Source organism: Bombina bombina, chromosome 2 (genome assembly GCF_027579735.1).
Source record: "Bombina bombina isolate aBomBom1 chromosome 2, aBomBom1.pri, whole genome shotgun sequence".
In the NCBI taxonomy this organism is placed as follows: domain Eukaryota; kingdom Metazoa; phylum Chordata; class Amphibia; order Anura; family Bombinatoridae; genus Bombina; species Bombina bombina.
Genome location: NC_069500.1, coordinates 514492724 through 514506262, shown reverse-complemented (window position 1 = coordinate 514506262; position 13539 = coordinate 514492724). Strand labels below are relative to the sequence as shown.

Sequence of the window (13539 nt, the reverse complement as noted above, 5' to 3'; positions counted from 1 at the left end):
AAACTAAGAATACTATTTTATATTCCTATTACCAAGGCTCCAAATTTCAAGTCCTGAGCTACTAGCCAGGCCCAATGGTGGACTGATCATACGGGTGCCCGGGCCATGCCCAAGGGCCTGGGCCAGGAGGGGGCCCACGAGGGGCCCCATGCAGCATGGTATGTCACCACCAGGTATAACTTAAAGGCCTTTCTGTGCAGGTTTTCCTCTATGATAATTGTTTTTTATTTGTGGCCGACTTTTTAAACCTGGAAAGTGTGTGGCCATTTTGTATCTTCAGTGCAGCCTGAGCTGTGGTGAGTTTAAATTAAAAGGAAGCCTGATGGCTTCCCCAATATGCCAGTAGGCCCCCTCTGTGCACCGTGAGCTACATTAAGTAGAGCCTGCCCACTCCCAGTGCTACCTCTTTTTCCTCCATGGCAGCGCTCTTTGACATTAACATTGCTGTTAATAATCACACTCATATCATGCCCAGGCAGCCAGTACATGCTGTAGAAATCTGTAGAAATTCCAACATATACTGGCTGCCCAGGCATGATAGGAATGTGATTGCTAACAGCAATCACAGCAGGCAGTCTGTGAGACTACTTGCAATGCACTTTAGCCTGAGTGCATAGCAAGCAGTCCCACAGTCTGCCTGCTAGGCGCACATTGGCTGAATAGCCATTAGAAGGGATAGAAATCTCCTCCAAGATGCACTACCTTTTGTAACTGAAGCAGCACTTGTCTTATTTAGGAGTTCTATTTAGGAGTTCTGCAGGCCGGGTTCAGCAGCATTGCACGGGCTGACAAACACCCATGGTGACATGGTGCCTGGAATTTGTGGAGCCCTGTTATAGGAAAAGAGAATGTCACTTTTCTTAGGTTATCGTTGTGGTAATGATGGTTATCACTGTGATCATTTAGCTAAAATACTTAAATTTATATATTTCTTTTAAAAAGGAATTAGTTTATTTTAGGGAAATTAATACCGTGGGGTCTAGGCAGTTTTTATTTATCTTTATTTATGTGCCTTTAGAGACCCTTTAATAATTGTTTTAATTTTTTTTAAAGTAAATAGTTTTATATTTATTCTGTTCACCCTAACACTAATCTTTTCAATGGTGGGTCTTGGGGGTCCATAGCTGCTTAGATGTCTGAGATACAGTCATCTAAGCAGTGGCACATATCTTTCTATCACTGACCATTTGTAGGTGTTAAATAAAGTTGTGCATTAATGCACCTGGATAGAGGAAGATGGAGGTCCTCAGTGAGGGCTAGCATCGGCATGGAGTCAATGCTAGCACCTGAGAGGGATTGCTAGTGTCGGCTCCATGCCGATGCTAACATTCTAGTAAAGGTTCCGTTTTGAGCCATGATATTACTATGATCAATAGTGACCATTTGTCTTATGACTAAATATCCTATGACCATATGTCTTATGACCAAAAGTCCTATGATCAAAAGTCAGTTTTGAGCCCTGATATTATTATGAGAAACAGTGGGCATTTGTCTTATGACCAAAAGTCCTTTGACCAAAAGTCCTATGACCAAATGCTCTATGACCATATGTCTTATGACCAAATGTCCTATCAACATATGTCTATGACCAAAAGTCCTATGACCAAATGTCCTATGACTAAATATCCTATGACCAAATATTCTATGACCATATCTCTCTATCACTGAGAATTTGTCAGTGTTAAATAAAGTTGTGCGGTGATGTTATCTGAAGCCCCGGGCCTGGTTCCGGTTTGAGCCCTGATGTTACTATGACCATATGTCTTATGACCAAGAGTCATATGACCAAAAGTCTGTTTTGAGCCCTGATATTACTATGAGCCATAGTGACTATTTGTCTTATGACCAAATATCCTATGACCATATGTCTTATGACCAAAAGTTAGTTTTGAGCCCTGATATTGCTATGAGCAATAGTGGCCATTTGTCTTATGACCAAAAGTCCTATGACCAAATGTGCTATGACCATATGTCTTATGAACAAATGTCCTATCACCATATGTCTATGACCAAAAGTTCTATGACCAAATGTCCTATGACCAAATGTCTTATAACCAAATATCCTATGACCAAATGTCCTATGATCATATGTCTTATAACCAAATGTCATATGACCATATGTCTTATGACCATATGTCCTTATGCCCAAAAGCCCTTATGCCCAAAATTCCTTAAGACCATATGGCTATGACCATATGTTCTATGACCAAATGTCTTATGACCATTAGTACTACCACCGACTAAACACACACTACACACATAAACATAGCCAATGAGAATTAATGCTATTATTTGATTGTCAAGTAGGTTTTTACAAGCAGACAGAATAAAATTAAGAACTGACAGAAAACTCTGTATAGATGATTACTGCCTATTATATATAAATCTCATGTTGTTTTTGTTTTTTTCACTTAAATGATAATATTGATGTGTGCAATTAAGAATTTCCAACCATTTTTAATTAATTGTTTATTGCAAACTCTAACACTTATTGCAATTATAAATTAACAATTAAATGACAATATTCAATTATAACAGTTATATATAGTTTAAAATAGGATTTGAGCTATATATTTTTTTTTTACTTTTTACAATTAAAATATTTTTTAAAATATTTTCAAAAGATTTAAACATGCAAATTGAGCATGCACAAGAGCTTTAACATTTAAGCAAAGCCATGTAAACAGTCATACAACTCCAGTGTAAAAAGGCAAAAGTCCAAGGTTTTTTTATGGTTTACACTTGTGTTTTGTTAAATTTTCTTAAGTATTATAAATTCATTGTACCCACTGAATAAAGTTAAGAATAAATGTTACATTAAAATGGAATAAAACAAATGAATGTATAGTCTCAGGTTCTATGTTGCAGGCAAACTGCAGAAATAGGTCAGTTTGGTAAACAGATGCTTTACTCAGCACTTGTGAATTGTAAATGTTTTCAGTTTCTGAACTGCTACAGATTCATCTGGTACCACAGTGTCCCTCACTGCACAGTAATAAGTAGCAGCATCGCTAGGCTCTGCATGAGTCTTCTTAAGGCTGGTGGACCTCTCATTTGGATTAAATGTCATAGTAAATGTTCCAGCCTCTACAGAACCTTCAAAACCAGTGCCAAGAAACCCAAGGCTTCCTTCGAGATCCTGTTTGTACCACATCATCATTTCCTTGCTAGTAACATTCTGCTGACACTTTATATGGACCGGATCTCCTTCTAATAAACTGATCTGGGGTGGTTGAAATACTTGGCCATGGGATGCTCCACATACTGAAAAAAATAATAAGTCCATAAATAAATAAATGTACTAAAATGTGCTAAATAAATAACGGTACTACTCAAACACTGTTCTAAATGCCACGTAAATGATTGGAATGAGCAGAACTTAGTTTTGTCATAATATTATTGAATATGTAATAACAAAATGTGTTAACACAGATAATTGGAAATATTTTTACAGGACCCTGATGTTTGGACTAAAAAGTTTAAAAAATTACCAAAAATGTATTTAATTATGAACGTACCAAGTATAAGTGAAACAAGGAAGATCCAGCCCATCTCTGACTGCTCAACTCTCAGTGTTTCAGCTCTCAGTGACTACAAAATGAACAAGTATTTGTCTCTAAACCTCATGCTTCCTGTTACCCTCTCTATGAAGACTTAAGTAAATATGTAAAGTAAACGCCTTGTGATTACAAGACAGTTCTGTTGTGTTGCTACAGAATAAAATAGCAGCAAAGTCTTAACATTTTAACAAATTATCATAATTTTTAATGCAATCATTTTTAACAGCCTAACTCCACCCATCAGTTGCCTTATTTGGAGAAACCAATCTGATCTTTAGTCTGCAGACAACAAGGCTAGCCCCGAGCCATAAAGTTAGTTACAGTGCTTTGTTTTGCAGTTGGTATCTAATAAAGTCAGTCAGGGACAGATAAATTGCAGGGTGCATTCCAAGTTCTGAGTATTAGGAATTGCTAAATTTTCAGAGCTAATTTGCGTAAAAAAGGAGAAAAATAAATAAGGAAAATATATTGCAAAGTTGTTTCATTATGCATAATTAAACATTTTGGGTGAGATTACATATGCGGCGTCGCCCACAAAAGCGGGCGATGGCAGTTTTTAGTTGAAGTGACCTATTACATATATACGGTGCCGCATATAAATGCGGCGCATACAGTATATTTCACCTGTCGCCCGCAGTTTTTACTCCCATAAACTAGCATAGAACCGGCGTCGGCTGTCTGTATCAACAATTCAGTGCAAGGACTTACGCAGGGAAATTGGAGAAATTTTACCCCATTTTCACCTCGCACTCATAGGCAGGTGCAGCAAGCCTTCCGCTGAATATGTTTGCACCGTAACTCCCTAGAAGTCTTAACAAACACCTAACGCATGCACAATATCGACCTGTCAAGCGCCATCCCCCCACCACAATACATAATAAAATCTATTAACCCCTAATTAGTCAACCTCCCTTATCACACACTATCTACACTATTAACCCCTAATCCGCCACCCCCCACAACACAATATACCTAATAAAGTGATTAACCCATAATCCGCCATTCACCCACAATGCAAATAAGATAATAAAAGTATTAACCCCTAAACCACCAACCCCCCAACATCAACAACCTAATTAACCCCTAAACTGCCACCACCTCACAACACCAACTACCTAATTAACCCCTAAACCACCATACCCCACAATGCAAATAATAAATCTTTATGCAGAGCAGAGGTGGCCGCGAAGCAGAAACGGTGGCCATGCAGACATCCAGCGAGGAGGATCCTCTTCATGCTATCGCCACCGCACACTGAAGCTTGAAAACAAGGTAACCATTTTATATTTGGGGTACCTTGCATTGATATTGGCTGACATTTTCAAATCAGCCAAAAGGACTGAATTCCTATTGGCTGATTTGAATTCCTGAACTACTGGGACAAAGAGAAACTGCTCAAGTGTGCAAGAGCTAAACACCCAATACATCATGCCGGTGCGAAAATTCACCTTTTTTCAGACCTCTCCCCTGCAACACTACAAAAGAGGAGGGAATTAGCTCCTATCACCATGACCCTTCGTACCAATAAAGTCCAATATCGCTGGAGCTTCCCGGTATCTACTATTTCTATGAATAACAACAAGAAAGCTACATATCATCCTGCAGATCTAAACACATTCTATACAGACCTATCAATCTATACAGCATCAACCAAGAATGTATGCAATGCCGGACCCAACATCCCTACCCTATCCTCATAGCCTCACGTCTCAAACACAGAAACCGAATGAAATTAGCTAATCAGTCGACAACCTATACTACAGCCTTGTACAAAACAGTATCCTTTTAATCTTATTAAAAATATGGTCTCATAATGACTGGAATCTGGACTCTGAGACCAGTATTAACCATTATTTTTGAAAAGGCTGTAATCATTTCTACACCTTTCAGTTTTTCATACCCAAAATGTAGTCCTCGATACAAAGGACTCCTGATTTAAAATTGGTCTGACTTATCTTTAATTAGTAAATGTTTTGCAGTTAATCATTGCATTCTTAACACTTGCCTATAGTTTGGGAACTATTATATTCATTTGAGACTGCATAATTATTACCTTCTCCCAGGCATTGTAGTACCTCCCCTGTCTTGTTCTCAGATCAGAGGTCACCATCCCCGCCCAAGAGAGAGCAAATAAAATCCTCATCTACCCTATATACTACCTCCCTCACCTATGAGGTAATAGTTAACATTACAGCAGACCCCCAAGGGATGAATCCAACCACTACCTTTCTACCACATTCCTTTACGCTGTGCCCCTCCTCACCATTCCTCCCCCATATGCCGTCCATAAATACCCTGTGCCGTGTGACAACTGTACAAGGGCACTATATATGCAAGTGCAATATGCCTGCCATGGGGTTACTACCCCTGCTGTTCAACCTTTTCATTGATTATTTGTTCTGTTTTCATAGGTTCATTAATTTCGAATGACTGTTTGTTTGAATACTTGATTATTTATTTTATTGCTTTTGGTGTATACCTATGTGTCACATAACTACTACTACCCCTCCTTCCCCTATAACTAATCTAGTGCTCTAACCTTCTTTTTGGTCCCTTTTGTTTTCTCTCTTTCCCACCACCTTAACACTAACAATAATACCACGGTCTAGCAGATTCCATACGCACACTACCTAAACTTCACTACTATAAACACAAAGGGACTTAACAACCCGGGGAAAAGATCCATAGCTTTTTGTGAACTTAGTAAACTAAATATTCAAATACTGTTCTTACAAGAGACACATTTTCCTCTATGGTATCTGAACAACTAAAACAGCAACACATTGACAACTACATACATAACCTAGATCTGTCCAAATTAGACAGGTAAGCCATATACCATTTAGATTCTCAGATATCCCCAGAGAACTGTCCATAGTGATTAAAGACCTTACTAGTGTTAAGAGCCTGGGCCCGGACGGGTTCACCCCTAAATACTACTAACAATTTCAGACACCCTAGACCAGAGCTTTCCAAACTTTTCATGTTGGTGACACACTTTTTAGACCTACATCATTTTGCGACACAGTAATTAATTCAGTTGTACTAGCAAACAGGAGGTTAAACTAACTTGTTTTAAAATATACACACACATATATAAATTATATAATAATAATATAGTATTTACAAGTAACAGTATGTATGTGCAAGAATTAAAAAAAAGTTTAATAACACCAATAGCTACTTACTATTTTAATGGGATTTATGAGGCTGATGGGATGAACACTGTTTCTGAATATTTGGTGGTATATTAGATAAAGATACTCGCATTTCATCATCAAGCATTTTTAAGCTTCCACTTCCTATCCTTATATCAAGAGCAGGAGCAGCAATGCACTACTGGGAGCTAGCTGCAAAAAAAAAACTACTTTGCCTTCTGACTTCAGCTCAGCATTTAAGCTGCCTTCCTCAGAGCTCCGTGAGCCCTACTGACTACTGCCCGCGCTGCAAACACACTGCTGTCCCACTCACTGACTACACATGCAGTCTCAAGCCAATTAAGGAGACTACACGTGCAGTCAGGAGGCAATGTGCCGCCAAAGCCGCCAATGGGAATAGTTTCAGTTCCCACTGAGCTGCGCCAATTGGTTAAGATGATTTGTGACCCACTAGGTATCAATCATGTGTCAACCATGTGATATGCATAGCAGGCAGGCGGAAAGTCAGAAACCAAATTTTTTTTTTTTTTTTTTTAAATTAAATTTAAAAAAAATTGTGCTGAAGCAGGGAAACACACACACACACTGCTGCCGACACACTAATGTGTCCCGACACACAGTTTGGAAAGCACTGCCCTAGACCCTACATTGCTTAAGCTCTTTAATGACCTACGTGATCACCCTCACCTCACTAAAAACATGCTTGAAGCACATATAGCAATTATACTCAAGCCTGGCAAGCCTGCTAACGCACCTGAAAAATTTAGACCCATATCCCTATTAAATACTAATATCAAAATCTTAGCAAAAAGTACTAGCAAATTGTTTAAACAAATTCCTCACAGACTTGATATCTACAGACCAAGTGGGTTTTGTGCTGGGCAGGGAAGCCAGGGATAACACCTCAAAAGTCCTCCAGCTAATAAATCACGCTAAGGTGAATAAAGTGCCTATGGCCCTTTTTTCAACTGACGTGGAGAAGGCCTTCTACAGAGTCAACTGGCGTCGGGTAATGAAGGCAATAAACCCTTCCTGAATATGACATTTGTACTTTACTCCTCCCCCAATGCCTGTGTTAGAGTAAATGGGACCCTGTCAGAATCTTTCTCGATAAAAAACTATACCAAGATAAGACTTCCGGTGGGCGGCGACCCAAGATGGCCACAAGACTATGAAGCTCTGCATATCGTCTTAAAATTTCTATTTGAAAGTGGCCATATTTCAAGCCATCCTAATCTCCCTTAGCAGTTTGGCTGTTTGGGAACCTTTCTGGGATCAGGATTAATATCACCTGGCCCCCGAGAAGTCAGAGAACTGTGTGAAGTCCGGAAAGTTTAGAACCGGAGCAGTGTACAGAGTGTCATCCTGTGCAGCCCAGACTACAAGATGGTTAGCTCACGCTCAGAAGATAACCAACACTTGGAACTAGTGCTTTCTTTAAAAACCCTGTTACTACCAGCATTCATTAAGTTGGAAGAAGCTACGCACCAGTTGTTAACGGAGATCCAGGCACCAGGATCTAAAAATATTTTGACAAGATGGCGCCGATTAGAAGCTGTATCTTCTAATAACAACTGCGACATTGCAGAGGAGAGATCTCCCCAGGGACGCGGAGAAAAAACGGAACTCGTACCCTGCCTGGATGAAGATAATTCTTTGACAGAGTCGACTGGACAGGTTGCAGATTGCCTTGAACCTGACACCTCTTACTATTATGTTTTAGGGACGGCTGAACAGGCGGCTAACTCCGATATCTTTAAGATGGCAACTGTGGCTGGAGCGACGCTGAGTCATGCTGTGATTGAAAACCTGCCTGCAAGTCCTTCCATACAAGCCGCTACAAACCCTCCCGCTACTTCAGTAAAGAGACAGGAGCATAGAAAATTCTCTGTCACCACTATGATGGCACCTAAAGCTGGGGCGGCATTGCCCTATGCTAAAGTTAAACGTCTGCCTGTAAGCCTCTCTATAGAATCAGCCACAGATCACCGGAAGAATCAGGGCATTGCTGTGAGGAGACCCTTTTGCTTTCATCCTCAGACTATGGCGGATTCAAGCTTCATTTGGCCGGCTTGTGGGAATCGTTTGGCTGTGGGTATCGGCTGATTTGCACTCTCTCTGCCCAGGGGCGTGGATTTCTGGCCCCGACGAAAATGGCTATACTAGTACATCATTAATCATGGCAGCGATCCCAAGTCTACATTGGTGATACTTTTAAATATACCGCCCTGCTAACGCTTACAATGTTTTAACTAAAGGCTCATTAATATCATATCAGTGTTGTGCTACACAGGTCACTATATTATTCAAAGCAACTGAACCAAATCAACCTATACAAGATTGCAGCACGTTACTGTTCTAATGTTTCTGTGGGCTTAGTCCTTGCCCTTGTTATTAAATATAAGTGTCAACCCTATATTCTGTCCAAATATATCAGCATACCTATCAAGTTTCCTTATTGTATGCCTGCAGTTATCTCAGTAGCTTTTATTACAGACCCCCCTGCTCTCATAGACCCTACATAGTTTATCAATGAAACCTATATTGTTGTCTGAGGACTACACAAATGTATGTTGTATTACAAGAGTTATATTTTCTTAGTTGTGTGCTTACTGTTTTAATCTTTGGAAATTTTGTAATGTTATTTTATTTTGTTAATCCCTACTCTCTTGAAGAATATGTTGATATATCATGTGTAGTGCCACATGTTGCAGTAGCAGATGTTGGATTCCATACTCATGCTTCTCTCGCCAATGCTGCAACCACCTTGCCATTAAATTTAACCTGCAACCACCTTGCCATTAAATTTAACCTGCAAGCTATTCCCCACCACCCCACTTAAACTTGTAAATACCCCAAGTTATACTGAGGCTTCATAACTAACTATACATTACTAACTTTTAGTATATTACTTAATACTAGATCGCTGTGGCACAGATGTCTCCCTTTAACTGCCATCTCATATTTCTACTTTCAATCTTAGACCATAACCCCTAGACACTGAGCGGGGCATATTAAATATAAGTGTCAACCCTATATTCTGTCCAAATATATCAGCATACCTATCAAGTTTCCTTATTGTATGCCTGCAGTTATCTCAGTAGCTTTTATTACAGACCCCCTGCTCTCATAGACCCTACATAGTTTATCAATGAAACCTATATTGTTGTCTGAGGACTACACAAATGTATGTTGTATTACAAGAGTTATATTTTCTTAGTTGTGTGCTTACTGTTTTAATCTTTGGAAATTTTGTAATGTTATTTTATTTTGTTAATCCCTACTCTCTTGAAGAATATGTTGATATATCATGTGTAGTGCCACATGTTGCAGTAGCAGATGTTGGATTCCATACTCATGCTTCTCTCGCCAATGCTGCAACCACCTTGCCATTAAATTTAACCTGCAACCACCTTGCCATTAAATTTAACCTGCAAGCTATTCCCCACCACCCCACTTAAACTTGTAAATACCCCAAGTTATACTGAGGCTTCATAACTAACTATACATTACTAACTTTTAGTATATTACTTAATACTAGATTGCTGTAGCACAGATGTCTCCCTTTAACTGCCATCTCATATTTCTACTTTCAATCTTAGACCATAACCCCTAGACACTGAGCGGGGCATCTGGATAACTCATAAATAAAAATAAAAGAAAATTCCTAATTTGCATACTATAGGGTATCTCGTTCTGACTAATGTTCTAACAGATATTCTCAATATGCCCTGCACAGGGAGATACGCCCTTATAATAGGAGCCTACTATGCCCCCCTCACCTCTTACCACTCTATCCTTTCCCCTCCCCGACTTCCCCCCTAGCCTCCCTTTGTCTCCCCTGTTCTGTTTGTTTCCCCCTTTCCTTCCCATTCTCCCATTCCCTCACCTCCCCCCTTTTTTTTTTTTTTTTTGCCTCCCCTGTTTGTCTTGTTTTGTTTTATAATAAGGTTAAAAAACCCCAATATAGCGGTGCAAACCCTTGTCTTTTAGAACAATAACTGCCTATTGAAAGTTTATGAAGATTTCTGCATGTTATCATATGAAATTGCAATTGATTGATTGTACTGTACTATCTGCCTTCCTGGCTCATCCTGCGAGGTGGGCTGGATAAGCACCCTGTAACTTTGCACCCTTTATTGGTTATAAATAAAAGTTTAAAAAAAAAAACTATACCAAGCAGGGATACCCTATGTCACCCTTGCTGCTTGCCATGTCGATTGAGATACTAGCACATAAAGTTAGGGCCAACGATAAGATCACCGGAATTAAAGTAAGAGACACAGAGCATAAGCAAGCACTATATGCAGATGACATTTTGTACACACTTACGAATGTAGACACCTCTATACCAGGACTATTACACAAAATAGAAGCATGTGGTGAACTCTCACATTTCCACCTTAATCTTACAAAGAATTACTAAATATTAATGCCACAAATTGCCATGTACAACAACTCCATACTGACCATCAGATTATTGTAGCAACTACAAAACTAAAATACTTAGGTACCCACATTACGGTTAATCATCAAGACCTTTTAAACACAACTATGCATGACTGAGAGTTGAAATGTCTAAAGACCTATCCTCTTGGAAGAACAAGCCTCTCACGTGGCTTGGCAAAATCGGGGGAATAAAAATGAACATACTCTCTGCATACTTTACATTCTACAGACTCTTCCAATATCACTTCCTTCCGGATACATAGCCCAACTACAAAAGATAATTGAACAATTTCTCTAGTCAAACACGAGACCTAGAATTCCCAAAAGAATGTACCTTCCGTGAGATAGAGGAGGACTAGGATTGCCAGTTATAGCGTCATACCGAAAAGCAATACTATTACGAGTGGTGGAATGGTCACAGAACACTACACACAAAGCGTGGGTTCAATTAGATATTTGGACTAAATAATGTGGGCACACTAGCATGGATACCTACTCACTTGCACCCTAAGTTGCTTTTCCCTGACCACAGAAATCCTGCTTGAGTGGGACATGACTCTGGCTACAAGTACCCACATCTTCTCCAGGTTCTCTCCCTTACTCCCTATAATCAAAAATCCCGACTTACCTTAGGATCGTGTTTGGGAAAGCCTAATAACCTTAGATTAGGATCACTTTACTAGGCAGACTATTCACTCATCAATAGTTACAGGAGAGACATGGGGAGCTATTCTCTTCACGGCTCCGGTATAATCAGCTTTCCCACTATTATTATTATTATTATTCTTTATTTATAAAGCGCCGACAGATTCTGCAGCGCTGCCCATGGGTACAAGGATAACAGTACAGTGGAGAAACAATACGATAAGACACAAAATTTTACAGACAAATACAGGGGGAATTGAGGGCCCTATTCCCGTGGGAACTTACAATCTAGATTTATCACACCATCAACATAAAAGCTGACTTTAACAGGAACCTCACTCCCTTTGAACAATTATGCACCATGACTATGACATTGACCATACAACCTGTCTCAAAGCATTTGCACTAATAAAACGCTCCTCAATATCAGCTAACCTACAAGCAATACAACTCAAATTGCAGTGCCGGTGGTACCTCACTCCTTTAAGATTTAACAGATATTTCCCATCCGTAAGCGCCAAATGTTGGCAAGGATGTAGAGGATTCCTTCTCCCCATATGGTAGTCATGCCTGAGACTGTGGATACTGGATGGCTGTGCTCGGTGCTATGTCAGATAAACTAAAGATAACAATACCCGACACACCTGAAACCATACTCTTTCTCGCTTTACCTAAAATAAGAGAAGCTCCCAAACTTTTAATGCTGTTAATGCTCACAGGAGCTAAAAAACATATCCCTAAGAACTGGAGATTTGGGAATATACCAACCACAGATGATTGGAGCTCCCTAGTAACATAACTATTATTCCTTGAAAGATACCACTATCTCAAAACCAACATATTGAAATACATGAAATGATGCTAGCCATCTGGAATGATAGCTACTTGTAGCGGAACTCTACAAATTGCAAAAATAAACACAGTATCCTCTTCCGTACACATGCAACCTCCCATTACTCCATCTAATATTACCATTGACAGAAATCACAACTCCACCCCGTTTTTTTCCTCCCTCTGTCTCTTCCCTATTTTCTCCTCTTCTCATGTTACCATACCTTACTTTCCCCCTTTACTTATGACATAGTGTTATACTCACATTTTCTATATATATGTATGTACATATATGTATATATATATATATATATATATATATATATATATATATGTGTTAATGTTTAATTGTTTAAAGTTAAAATTACAAGCTCTAAAAGGAATCAAAATTTTTCAAACTCATGGACACTGTATATATCCGGACACAAAGATGTCCAAGATGAAATCCCCTTCCTGCATTTGCTCTCTAGTGTACTATGCACAAGCAAAGACTCAGCTCTGATAACATTTGATGTTAATGGCAACAAAAGCCTGATGGTTTTATAAAATGTTATTTTTATTGTGCACTTGCAATCTTTTTCTCAATAAAGCTTGTATTTAAAAAAAAAAAATAGAAAAAAAAATAAGTGTAAATAATGGCCTAAGTCTATATCTAAAATAGATGTATGTGAAGCAAGAAGAGACGTTAATTAAAATAATTAAAACAAGTGTGCACTATTATAAATTAAACTTGGAAACACTGGGAACTACCAGGAGACATGGCATGTCCATTGACTGTTTTGTTTATTTATTTATTTGTTATTTAATAATTCTACATTTAGGGCCCAATGTACTTCTATTTCCCTGGTGGAATTATATAAAGCCAATTTTATTCCCTGTCTCACCAAGGGGCGTAT

General features: G+C 39.0%; 1 gene segment (V, D, J or C); it reads right to left on the bottom strand.

Moving 5' to 3' along the window:
- Window positions 1–2911: 2911 nt before the first annotated feature.
- LOC128647121 (T cell receptor alpha variable 3-like) lies at window positions 2912–3552 on the bottom strand. The segment is given in 2 exon segments: window positions 2912–3264; window positions 3519–3552. Coding segments are annotated over 2 exon segments (387 nt in total).
- Between the last annotated feature and the right edge of the window lie 9987 nt (window positions 3553–13539).